General features: G+C 34.6%; 1 protein-coding gene across 4 annotated transcripts in view; it reads right to left on the bottom strand.

Moving 5' to 3' along the window:
- Positions 1-1,170: 1,170 nt before the first annotated feature.
- LOC122002777 (probable serine/threonine-protein kinase BSK3) overlaps positions 1,171-13,872 on the bottom strand; it is a 28,698-nt gene continuing 15,996 nt past the window's right edge. For 3 of the 4 annotated variants that reach the window (XM_042558088.1, XM_042558090.1, XM_042558091.1), the window contains 7 exons: positions 13,355-13,488; positions 13,176-13,281; positions 11,227-11,312; positions 3,705-3,893; positions 3,257-3,421; positions 2,516-2,629; positions 1,171-1,826 (listed from right to left, as the gene is read on the bottom strand). In XM_042558088.1, coding sequence (XP_042414022.1) covers positions 1,581-1,826; positions 2,516-2,629; positions 3,257-3,421; positions 3,705-3,893; positions 11,227-11,312; positions 13,176-13,281; positions 13,355-13,488 — 1,040 coding nt within the window. In that variant the 3' untranslated portion in view covers positions 1,171-1,580. The remainder of the gene's footprint in view (positions 1,827-2,515; positions 2,630-3,256; positions 3,422-3,704; positions 3,894-11,226; positions 11,313-13,175; positions 13,282-13,354; positions 13,489-13,872) is intronic. The other variant, XM_042558089.1, reaches the window with a different exon arrangement.

The raw sequence follows: 13,872 nt of genomic DNA, 5'->3' as shown, positions 1-13,872 counted from the left end.
CAGGGTATATTTGAAAGTGTTCATAATGGATGGTCTAGTAGCCTAACATCTCAGGTTTGTCATCTCATTAGAGGAAAATGCTCTGCAATGTACCATAGCTGAGAATTGAATTATGGATGCTTGAAAAATTACATCGACATCTTGTCATTGTACCATAGCTCGGAGGAAATGCACTAATGATTTGTTTTTTAATCCAGGTATCCAGCTCTTTGAGCTTGTTAATCCTAAAGGTAACCAATCCAATTTCATAAAAAAATTTTATCGATCATCAGAATAAATTAAAAAAAATTCACGAATACCTATAGCCACCGTGCTTAAATTTATCGTCTTATTAAAAAAAAATCATATAGAAAAGTATTCCGTCGACTTTATCACTCTTATTTAATTTAGTAAATCTATCCTACAATGACCAACTCGATTATATCACAAGGGCTTAAATATATTATTAATCACTTAGAAGGATGGCAATTAAAGAGGCAATTATTTACTCATCATCCTAGCACACTTTGAATGGAATGGATGTCCTTCTCTAGGAGGGCGAAGACAATCTAATGGAGGGCCTAATTATGCGAACCAAGTCACTTTTGGGGATTGATTAATTATTTCGAGGTCCAATCAAGGGTTTAGTCAAGTTCCGAGGACCGTAAATAAGGAATATTTATAATGGAATTTTTAATATAATTGGTTGCAATGTAGAGATGACTAGGTGCATCTTCCTCGTAGCTAGGTACAATTATTGTCGATCATCATTTTAAAATCATTCTTCAAAAGAATAATAATAATTGAAAAGAGATAATGACTACCTTGTTCTTTCCGGACGATCAAAAGACAATTTTTCTATATTATTCTCACTTATTTTATTAATTATTTGATATCTAAGCACGTTGCTGTGAATCTCAATAATTGATTAGCTACATGACCACTATACATTAATCAAGAAATCTTCGTACCAACTAGATGCATAAAATTCCATTCCCACCAATGTAAACTTTAAAAGAAGAATCTATTATGAGCAATCTTATTTTTTTATCTTACTTTTCAAAAGATTATTTTATCTTTTATCTTACTTTACAAAAGATTATTTCATTCATTCAAGAAATCATCATGAAAAAAAAATAATTCCAATATTTAATCAACAGAAAACAAAAGGAAAATGGAAAAAAAAAAAAATCAGTAGAAAAGACAGCAAAGCCACACAATAATTAAAACATTTAGTTGGACATTCACATAGGGGAAGCAACAAACTTAACCCATTCTGTCTTCCACAAAGCTTTCGGGTTGATTCCCCATATATAAATAATTACAATAGAAATTGGAAGGGTTATGACTTAACTTCGAAAAGATTTAAAAAAAAAAAAAAAACAACTCAAAAATCACTAAATATGGTCCAGCCTAAACCTCAGTCGTAAGAATGTGGAGCAACTCTGGAACACTGGGGCCATCAAAGAATCATGCCTACTGATAATAATGGCAAAACCTCTTGACATTCGAAATAGTGTCTTTAAAAGATACAGTCCATTTTCATGGGGCATTGATCTGTATTCTTAGGGGATTTGATGTTTGTGGATATTTAGTCGACTTTAATGCGCCCCATTTCCTTTCGCTTCCAGCAAAGAACCATCTCTGAGTGCTTCTCGAGCTTCTTTCTCCATCCCAAGAGTCAAAAGGGCAGCAGCCTGAAGATAGAAAGCACTTGGCCATATAGGTGATATAACTAGTGCCTGCGTTGCATCGTTAAGAGCTTCCTGGGGCATTTCATTCATCAGATATGATAAGCAACGGCGTGCAAAAACTGTTGGTGAAACCATCGTCCCGACATCAATAAACTGCATGTCAGATTATTGGCTTTTAGACTTTCATGTCAGGATTTTTGTCTCAGGTCAAAACAACAAAAAAAGAGAGAGAGAGAAAGAAACTACATTGTACAAAAATAATACCAAAATATATTGTTAAAATGGTAGTTCAACAACTATAGGAATTACCTTAATGTTTTTGTCATCTCTTTAAAATTTTGATGACTGAAAGATTTACATGCATGTGGATGCAAGCAGAAAACATATTATTTTTGTACATTTGAGCATGCAGGCCTATGTTTGTCAGATCAGTGTTGCAGTATGCGGTGGCATTGGATGTTTTATTTAGTGACGTGCTCCTGCACGCCGAACCTGCATATCAGCTAAGAGATAATATGAGGTTATGGAATAAAGTTTGGTTGTTGTTGCATCCTTGTATTAGAGAAACAATTCGGACTCTGATGGAGTACATAATGCATATATACTCTGACAGAGTATATAATCATTGACCTTTCCTAGAATATATAAGCTAAAAGAGATTAATTGCAGTCACAATAGATATTAGAGTAACATTGATACAATCTTTTCCAAAAGCTGGGATGATGACCCATTTCAAACCCTTAGTTAAAGATGGTTGCTGAATTACTGATGAACAGCAAAATGGAAGTGATTCTACAAGCAAAATATGAAGAAACAAAATGATGAACAGAAGAATAATTTACCTGTGTATAGCACTCAATCGCTGTATTAAAATCCTTGTGCCGAAAAGCGGTATCACCCTTCTTTTTCGAGTTGAGTGTTTCTTGCATTTGATTGGTCCACATTTGAAATGACAACTAAAAGAAGAAAGAAAATGAATGAGAAAATCCGCACATTGTGAGATCCTTTACATAACTTGAAATACTAAAGACAAACAAAAAGTCATCTCAATCTGTTGTTCCAACAATTATCAAGAGCCTTTAGGAGCACTCCATGTCGTGTTAAAAATTTTCTTGGTCCCACTTACTAATGCCTAGGGCATGCCTAGGGACTTTGCAGAGCAAACATCAAATTGGAGAACTAAGAATAAATAGCAGAAAATGACTAGGAGGATATATTTAAATGGATGACAACTTACACCCACCTTTCTCCATGGATACCGAGGAGTGCTAAACTAAAGGCAAAAGGCAAGGTTCTTATATGAGTAAGTTGAAATGAAGTATCTTCTAAAGCAAAATGGAGAAATGTAATTATGTCATATTTATTTCAAATTATAAACTGAAACCCATCTAGAAAATACTCAGCTTTATGATGTTTGTGAGATGATAGTAGATATATTCAGCAAATATTTAAATGAGTTTCCTATTTCAGGTCAAGAAAAGGAAAACTTCTCATATGCAAACCTCATTAGTTGTTCCAATAATACATACTTTCTATGCAGAGTCTGCTATTTCAGCGCAAGAAAGAAAAACTTATATGCAAACCTCATTGGCGGTCCCTTCATCATCTTTGTATCCAACTGCTTCCATTATTTCATGAATTGCAGTCAAATCCATTCTGGAACAAGCTTCGCCCAGGGGAGAAAGTGAAAGCGACTCTATTGAGGATGCACCACCACAAGGGATGTCCATCAAAACATAAGAGGGAACCTACAGGATATATCCTGTAAATATGTATAATGGATTTAAAAGCAAGGGTATGAACTAATTCGTAGAGCATATTTATAACACAAAGATACAGCTTGCATAAGCATTTGCTTACTTGCAAGTTCGAAAAACTACATAAAATCACAACTATGTTTTACCTCTCACAGACAGAACTTACTTGTTAGTTAATTAACAACAAAATATAAGTGCCAACAGTCAAAGGCTGGCAAAAAACTATCATGAAAGCCTAACACAGATGGGGAGCAAAAAAGCGAAAGTTGCTCACTTCAGTTTCCTTCTGTAGGGGAGTCAACGCATGTATTATTGACTTCACATTGGGACGTTCACGTTGTTCATATTGTAGGCACCTTGAAGCCAAGCGTACAAATTCAGTCCCATCTTCATCGGAGAATTGCCCTTCCAAACAAAAGTCTGTCAACATATTGAAATCGCGACCGCGTATCAAGTCAAGGGCCTGTAAGTAAATCTCTGGATAAATAAAGATACAGATAATGATACAACATTATAAGAACAATAAATTCACATGGCTAAATGACTAAATTGAGAAAAGTTCAACTTGGTGTTCTGATTGGCAGCAGTTCTTGCATCAACAGAAAAAACAGTGCCATCCTTTAAAATACAACCTTTGCTAAGGATCAAGTGGATAAGAACCTAAAAGTCAACCTCGATCTGCTGGAGTCAATTTGGAACCACATTTGGGGCTGGATGGCTTAATATAAAAGAGGTTCTGATTCAGGAATATAATCATGAGGTTAAGAAGAAACAATTAAGGGTTTTAAGTTAGAGAATTGAATTGCTTAAAATTTATAAGCTCTAATAACCTTATTAGGTTGACATTTCAAGATGGGAATTTAGTTACGAGAAAGTTTAACAAGGGCAGCCCATAGAACAAGCAAAGATGGCACCTAACTAAGAGGAACCATACAAAATTAGTGTGGAGATCCAACCCAAAGCCTATAACAAAGCACCTTAGAGAAGAAGAGGATACCTTGGTCGCGGAAGATTGACAACTTGAATATATATATACACACACACATACACACATTTAGGTTCGAACTGTCATGAAGGTATGTACTTGAAATATCTTGAACTTCTATAACTCAGACCGAGTTATCAATCATTTTTGCCATGTTTTGCTGAACTGATCCTTGTAAAAACTGAAGTATGAATCAATCAGAGGGATAAGGTTGAAATACATAAAATCAACCCAATTTCGTTGAAGACTTCGCAGCACGAGACATCATGCAAAAAAAAAAATTGATACAAGAATTTGAATTAAAGGTTCCAAGGAGTGTCACATAACAGAAAGTGGCATAAGTCATCAACCTAATATTGCTGAGGAATTAGGAATGTAAGAGGCGTCATATAATAGAAAATAACATAAGATGGTCAAGGTTTCATGGGGCATTACGTATCAAAGGGTGAAGAATCTTCCAACCAATATTGTTGAAAATTTAGATCTCAAGAGGTCCATGTAATATAAAATGACCTAAAAGCTTTAGTCAAGGATTCTGGAGGCATCATTTAGTAGGAAATGGTTTAAGTCCTCTAAGCCAATATTATTGAACACTTAGCTCCCAAGAGACACTTTATGACTAAAAAGGCACAACACATCGAGTCAAAGGTTCTTAGGAGCATCATGCAATAGAAAGCAATCCTCTAACAATGATGTAGGTGACTGCTAGCAAAATTGTAAGGCATGAAAGCGTACAGACCAAATTGGACTAAGCATTGAGGTGGCTTAGTTTTCCCTAAACTGCAGGCAATTATTCATAAAATTTAAAGGCATAAAAGTCTAAAAGCCAAATTGAACTGAGAGCTGAAGTCTAGGTTGAGTCCAACCTAAACTATGGACAATTATAGGTATAATTTTAATGCACAAAAACCTAAAAGCATGAATTGTGTTGAGAGCATGGTTTAAAATCTTGTGTCGTACCAGGCGGCATAGATGGAATTTATCATTCCGTCCGCCGATCAACACAACACCTATACCGGCACAACCCAACAAGGTACCGTGTGAGGCCTCGTGCTGCGTGAATGCCCCGCGGCCACACGAAGGCCCTGTGGCCGCACGAAGGTCTCATGGAAGACGGCGACATCCACTCGAGGCAGCCAAGTTTTTTTTTCAATTTTCAAATTTTTTTCTTTTTTTTTTAAACTGCTAATTTCTCTTTTTATTTTTTAATGGTTAATTCTTTTTCCTTCCTCCCCATATTTTAATTTCTTTTATCCTTAAACACATGGAAACAAACATTCATTTTTCATTTTTTTATTATTCCTTTCCTCCTTAAATATAAGGATAACAATAGTCAAATCTTATCCCACTAGATGGGTTAACTATATGGATCTTTCTACGTCATTAGACTATATCCCCTATTATATGATCATTTATATTTATATAAATTTTATCTTGTTTTATTGTTGCTAATCAAACCTTTTTTTTCTTCCTCATTTGATATGACATTTGTCATAGTTTCACAGCCCAACTAGAGTATTTATTTGTCGCAGACACCAGGCGGGAAATCCTAGGGTCGAGAACACTAGGTGAAAGTCCTGAAGTGTCGGATGCTTGGAAAAAGTCCAAACGGTTTGAAGACCCGGTATGACAAAAGGTAAACTCTCCTGAGAGAAGTAGGTAAAGATGTGTTCCCCGCAAAGGGAACAGTAGTCATCAGTCTGACCTAGAGTTTCAATGAAAATCAATGTCAGGACCGGACAGTTCAAAATTTACTTTACATGTTATTACTTATCTTTCTAACTCTGTGGTGCAGGTGATGGAAAGCAAAAGGTGGCTGAAAAAAAGGGCTCCAGGCACCCGGAGCTTGTCCAGGTGCTCGAAGTTGCTCCAGGCGCCCTGGTCAGCAGCGAAGAGGAGTGCCCGGGTGGCTGCCAAGGCACTTGGACGGTCCGGGCGCCCGAACGGGTCCAGGCGCCAAGATCGGCAAAAGTTCATCTTCGAGCTGCAGTGTGACGCGTTGCTTGGCCTACCCACGTCAGCAGTCCAAGTGTTCGAAGGTGGTCTGGGCGTCCGGACATGGATAAACTTCTCGAATGGAGTTTCGACGAGGGTGTGCCACGTCAACACACTCCAAGCGCCCGAGAGGGGATCTAGGCACTCGAATGGGCCTATAAAAGGAGGGTTCGACCAGCATCTCAAGAACATCAATCCAAACAACTTTCACTCTTGCGCACTGATAAGAAAAGCCCTCGACGACATTGTAACGTTGCTCCGACGATCGAAAGTGAGAATCTTCAGATCTGTTGTTGTCGGTATAATTTAATTTACAACATTTAAATTATTGTAGTTCTTGTACTTAAATATTATATCCTTATTCAAACTTCTAGTGGATTGTCCAACGAAAGCGATCGACGATCGTGAGCCTTGCAGTAGAAGTCGTCAAAAACTCTGAACCAAGTAAAAACAAACTTGTTAGCATTGTTATTATTTTCGTTCTTTATTTATTCCACTGCATTTTACTTCGAGTTTTAAACGAACGTGAAAAGCCACAAACACTATTCACCCCCCAAGCACAACGATCCTACACTAAGTACATATTGTACCATTTTAAACATGTCTCCAGAGTTTTTCCTCAATAGATGTAACCCCGACTTTTTCTCCAATATTTTCATTTCTTATCATATTCAGCTTTGTATGTCCGCACATCCACCTTAACATCCTCATCTCTACAACTCTCATTTGCTACTTATGTGCTAGAGTTATAACCCAACATTCAACTTCATTTAACATAGCAAGTCTAACCACTGTTTTATAAAATTTTCCTTTAAATCTTATAGTTACTTTATGATCACAAAGAATACCTAATGCTCTCCTCTATTTCAATCATCCCCCTTATATTCTATATATGACATCTCTCAATCCCTCCATCCTTCTGAAAAAATGATTCTAAATACTTAAAACTCTAGGTTACAGCGTCATCTCCTATCTTAATAATTGTCTCATACGTCTAATATTATTAAACTTAAATTTCATATTTTCTTTCTTAACTCTACTATGACTAAAAATTTTCACTTCTAGCTTTTTCTCGCCAAGATTCAACTTTAACATTTACTCATTCACGTGTCTCATCTACCAAAATAATATCTGCAAATAACGTACAATACCATATCTTGTATGCGTCTAGTAAGTTCGTCCATAATTAGTGTATAAAAATAGCGACTTAAAATTGATCTTCTATCTTTATGGAAAACGTTTCAGTTAATCTGAAGTCTTCACTCTTGTCATTACATTTTCATATATATCCTTAATTAATTTAATATACACTATATTAAGACCTCTTTTCTAGAATTTTCTCCATATAATTTTCCATAGGATTTTATCATAAGTTTTTTCTAGGTCGATACTTTTCAATTAGTTGTCTCCTAAAAAGATATATAGCTTTTATTAATGACCTTTTAGGGACAAATCTAAATTAATTTTCGATTACCGTAGTCTCCTTTCTATCTTTTTTTCTATTACTCTTTCATAAAATTTGATAGCAAGGCTCATTAGTATAATACCCTTATAGTTTGCACGATTTTATATATCTTCTTTATTCTTATATTAAAAATGGACAGTCCGGTGCACAAAACTCCCGCTATGTGGGTCCTGGGGAAGAATCCATTGTACGCAGTCTTACCCTGCTTTTTGCAAGAGGCTGTTTCCAGGATTCGAACCCGTGACTTTTTTTTATTCTTATATAAAGGAATTAAAATACTTACCTTTCATTTGCATTTTTTTTAGCTTTCAATATCAGGTTGAATAACTTTGTAAGTCATTCCATATCTTGTTTCCCTAGAGACTTTCATACATCTATCAGAATATCATCTAGTTCAACTATTTTTCCAATTTGCATCTCATTTAAAGTTTGTTTTACTTCTGAAGTTTGAATTCTGCAATAAAAATTTAAAATTTTTATAATCATTTGACCTAATTAAATTATAAGTTAAGTTGGTCACCTTTATTAAAAAATTGATGAAAATACCAATTTCATCTCTCTTTTATGTTTTTTTATCATTTACTAGTACCCTAATGCATTATCTTTAATGCATTTTATTTGGACAAGATCTCATCTTCCTCTTCTTGCTTTAGCTATTCTGTAAATATCTCTTTCCCCTTCTTTTGAATTTAACTTTCGATATAAACTTTTAAAAGTTTCATTCACTGTTTTCTTAGCTATTGTATATTTAAAGTTTTCATCATTCTTACAAGTACATAATACCTTATAAGCTATTCGTTTTTTTTTTACTTTCTCCTGTACTTTCTCATTCCATTAACAAGATCCTTTACTTGGTGGTGCATATCCCTTAACTCACCGAGTACACTCTTAACTACTATTTTCAACTTTGATATCATTTAATCCTATATCGTATTCAAGTCGTCATATATTTCTCCTAATACTTGAACTCCTACCCTCTTTAAATATGTTTTGCTTCTCATCCTTTAACTTTCATCATTTAATTTTAGGAGTCGTGCATATTTTTCTTCTATTGATACTATACATGAGGCGTATATCCAATTCTACTAATCTATATTGGGTAGTTAAGTTTTCTCCAGGAAGACCTTGCAATCTTTATAAATCTTTCTATCCTCTATCCTAATCATAAGAAAGTCAATTTACGATTTATTATTCTCACTTTTGAACGTGACAAAGTGTTTTTCTCTTTTCTTAAAAAATGTATTAGCTAGTGTAAGGTTATATGTTATCACAAAATTCAATATAATTTTTCCTTCTTCATTTCTTGTTCGAAACTCATAACCCTCATGCACCCTATCATATTCCTCATTTTTTTCACTCCCACATATTCATTTAGATCTCCTATTAAAATCATTTTGGTTGCTAGAATAGTTTATAAAATCTCATCTAGTCCATCCCAAAATCTAGATTTGATGTGTTCATTTAATTCTACTTGAGGTATATATGCTAATTACATTAATAGTTTCTTTCATCACTACTATCTTGAGAACTATAATCCTATACCCTTTCTAATTGCTACTACTTCATCCTTTAGTGAACTATTGACAACAATACTTCATTTCTTGTTTTACTCCTTGTGTATCATAACATAAAACTCGAATTTTCTATATCTTTGCTTTCTCTCCTACAGATTGTGTCCATTGTACACACAAAATATTAATCCTTCTCCTAATCATCATATCTACTACCTTCATTGTTTTACCAACGAGTGTTCCTAGATTCCATATTCCAAATCTTAGACAATTAATTTTCCTATAATACTTGTTTTTACCTAATTTATGGTGTGAGAACTATTACCTATTTAACACTACACCTAAGTTCTCAAAGAGATGTAGCGGTCCTTACCAAGATGTTACAGTTGGACCTTACAATGCATTCCTTCCGAGGAATATCCTAGCATTAGCACAATAGTTTGATGGATCCATTCATTAAAATTTGTCTGAAAGTCCACGTTGGCGAGCAACCTAACGTGCAATCCTCGCCCTTTCATCCAGGTTTGGGACCGACATTGGTGGGGTTCCTTTCCTCCTTTCCTCCTTAAATACATGAAAAAAAATCCTCATTAAAATAAATTCAATTCAAGTTAAACCTACATGAACCTAATTATTATACCTAGACGTTAGGGCATCTGCAGTGGGAGATTTATAGCATACAATTTATGCTATAAATCTCTCAATATAAACCCCTCCCCCACTACATAGGTGGGGTTTATAGTTTTTTTTCATAAAGCTGTATCAAAATCTTGGGACCAGATTTATAAAAAAAAATAGTATAAAAATAGTGGAGAGAGGATAGAGAGAGAATTTTAAAAGAAGTGGAGTTTTTAAAAGAGAGAGGTTTTATGATAATAGAAAATGGTTTTTAAAAAAAGTAAGGTTTTTAACTTTTGATGTGACAATGATGTGGCAGAGCATAAACCTCTTTATAAGGTTTGCGACTACGGATGCCCTTAGTTAATCCTAAAATAACTTTACTTAATCATGATTTTTAAAATATTAATTTAATCTAATAGTAAATATTTATAGTAATCAAATATTATAATAATATTTGTTAATTAATATATTTCATATCTTAAAAAATATTGAAACCTTATCATTCTGGTCATAAACCGAAACTCCGATAATGCTCAAAATTTTAAACCATGGTTGAGAGCCAAAGTCTAAGGTTGAGTTTGGTCTATGCTGCAAGCTACTGTAATAAAAAAAAACTATAATAGGAAAGCTTGAAGATCGACAAACCCAACCAACCCTAGTTCATCTCAGTCAAATTATGAATACGTCAAGTGAAAACCCACTCATGGTCAACCTTGTGCAAACTAGGACATCCATTGGTTTCATCCAAACTCAAAAGCACTTTAGTACTTGTGCTCATCTAGCTACAAGTCCAAAAGTGAGGTCTAAGCGAACTTGATATAATGAGTGAATTTGTCTAATATGTTGTACAACAACCATTAACAATATTAATGAAAATTCTTAAACTAGTATCGTTATTATGTTTCTATTTTATCACCCCTCTTTTTTCGTAACTATACAAATTTTTGTACTCTATTCATTTATTAGCATTAACACCTCACATATGACCATCTACACTCAGTAGATAGATTAAATGTTTTATCTAAGATGTGGCACCAACTAATTAGCCAAGTACAGTCCATGAACAAACAGGCTTAGCAATTAAAAATGTTTTTGACATTGGCTCATGAACTTCAACACTAAGCAAGGAAATAGCACAGCAGTTATCCCAGATAATGTGGAACATTACTAAGTATTTAAGAATAAAAAATGTAGTGAAGCATGAAAGAACAAAACTTACATGGCTAGGAGGGATGTGCTTTCCACTTAGAACATCAAGGAGCAAAGTTCCAAAGCTATATATGACACTTTCTGGTGTAACCCTTCCTGCATATCAACCAACAGAAACGTGATTACTTGCAGCATGATGTAGAAGTGACACATAAAAACATAATTAGCACAGAAGATATTGCATTGAAATTTCTCAACAAAAAAAGAAAATCTTTAAAACAACATGGGCCCATATTAGACCTACAATTGGAATCTTGACAGAAAAGAAAACAAGATAGTTAACCTGCCAAAATTAGAAAGCAAAAAACATTGCATATGCATTAAGTGAAAGGCTGAAGGGAGCCACAAGAGTTGCTAATCAGTCAAAAGGTAACATTTTATCAAATCCATAAGCACTTTCTGTCCCATGATTTGGAACCTTTATTTGAAGAGCTAAATTCAACATGCTCAGACTGAAGCAAATTACTTAAACTACTACATGCATATAGTAACAAATCTATGTCATGCCATGGGGAGGTTTCAAATGAAAGTGTTATTATATGACTCCCCTACAATAAGTTTAAAATCTTGAAAAAAGGGTTCTGGTTTTCATATTAGCTCGGTATCATCTCACTGCTGAGCTGTGCCTACATGTAGCATAGATGGACATGATTTTGGACTGGCCCCACCCTCTGACCTCCTCTATCTGGTTTATTTGCTTCCAAAAAACAAGTTTTACAGTCATGTGAATTAGATTTAGTTAGAAACAACTCGACCAAAAAAAAAAACTATATAGCATACCATGCTAGTAAGAGTATCTCTAATGCTGCCTTGTTATTAGGAGCCTTTACAAACATGGGAATAGAATTCTTGAATTGGATGGGAGCATTGGATCTTTCAGCGTCCAAGTAAAATCAACACCATAATCTTGCCTGATCAAGATTACACATTGCTCCGAGAACATTCAATATTTGAATTTGTATATCCACATGTCAAACAATACACCTTAATTGGCAACTACAAGTTGAAAAGGCATAATTGGAACTATTACAAGTCGGCCACGATGCTCTGATTCAAGTAGTCACCACATGATGTATCACAACCATAGTAGTAGCCTAGTAGGAAGGCTATGAATGTGACAATCATCTCAAGGGTTTAAGATGAGTTACATCAGTCTATTGATTATTTAATACTTGTATATGGTTACATAATTAATTGTAATTATCCTTTATATTATATAGTTATTATCAAATCTAAGGCTTTAAGTTAGCCTAAATTGTATGTCTAATTCACTATTTAGAATTGGATCTAAATTAGGTTTAATTTGGGTTTAAGTTTGTTCAATCTTAATTTGACCAAAAATTTGTCACTTGGTTACAATTTCAGTACGTGTTGAACTGTAAATCACATGTCAGCCAGCACAAAATGAAATTTTAACTATGATTTAACAATCACAAGAACAAATCATTATAGGAGGAGAAAAACATCATAAAACCCTCATTATTTTTGAAGGGCCAACAAGTAATAACAAAGCATTTTATATGATTTGGTTTGACACAGATTAGTTCAGTTGACAAAATATTTTTGGGTTTCTGAATACGCAGGCCTCATATGACATATGTGCCCAATAGGATTTCGTAATCGTTAATTAAAGCTAATCCCATAAGTTATCTAATGTTTTCCCTGCAGTATATGCATAGGTGACTGCATATGCCACCACGTAGACCACTTTTTAGAATGCTAGATAGCATCTCAATGAATTGATTAAGTTCTAAATAATTCAAAAAAAAAAAAAAAAGACTTATGGCAAGGCCTGATTTTTAAACATATGGTTTAAAAATTACTACATAATTGGATTGGCAATTAATGCTTCTAACGATGATATTTAGTGACTTATTCCTGGGAGGAATATGGTGGGCATCCAAATCCCTAATTAGCGAGGCAAAGTGAGAGGCAGTTGAGTTTTGAAAGACCACAAACCAGTTCTCAAATATTCTGGAGGTGTAAATGCTAAATTAGTACTATAACTCTTGCCATCTCGGCTGTTCTTCATCAGGCCAAAACATGATAGTCTCGGATTACAGCTCTGCAAGAGAATTTGAGATAAGAGTGCAAACTACATATCAATTCTCGAAATGATATATTACATTACTACTCACTTCGTCAAATAAAACTCTGTAGGCATTAAGATCATGATAGAGTGCACGACCCTTACTGGTGCAATATTCTAAGGCCTCAGCCAAGTAGAGAACCACTCTTAGTCGCATAGCCCACTTCATTGGTTGTGATTCCCCTGTAAAGTACAATAAATTAGACACATCCATGATGTAGACAACATATACAGCATAAACAACAAGATTGGAGATGGTTGCGATTAAAAGCATTGAAGCTTCATCTTTTCTTATTCATAAAAATTTCTGAAGTAAGGACCCCAAAAACCAATGGGATAAGTTCACCAAGTAATAAAGGAAGCCTCTACCCAAATAAGCCAAAACATGATGATGTCTGAGAAGAAAGGGAAGGATTTAGCTTAAGCATTTTAAGAACCTTGATTTAGGGTGTATAACATCTGCATACTAGGGTTTTTTTCTGCATTTTGGATGACTTAGATCGTGCAACTAGAGGGACTTGTATTAAGTAACTGAGGCAACTGCTAAGATGATTTCAACACCTTTAG

This window comes from Zingiber officinale, chromosome 7A (genome assembly GCF_018446385.1).
Source record: "Zingiber officinale cultivar Zhangliang chromosome 7A, Zo_v1.1, whole genome shotgun sequence".
Classification (NCBI taxonomy): Eukaryota; Viridiplantae; Streptophyta; class Magnoliopsida; order Zingiberales; family Zingiberaceae; genus Zingiber; species Zingiber officinale.
The sequence above is the reverse complement of the archived record's forward strand: the minus strand, read 5'-3'. Positions and strand labels throughout refer to the sequence as shown.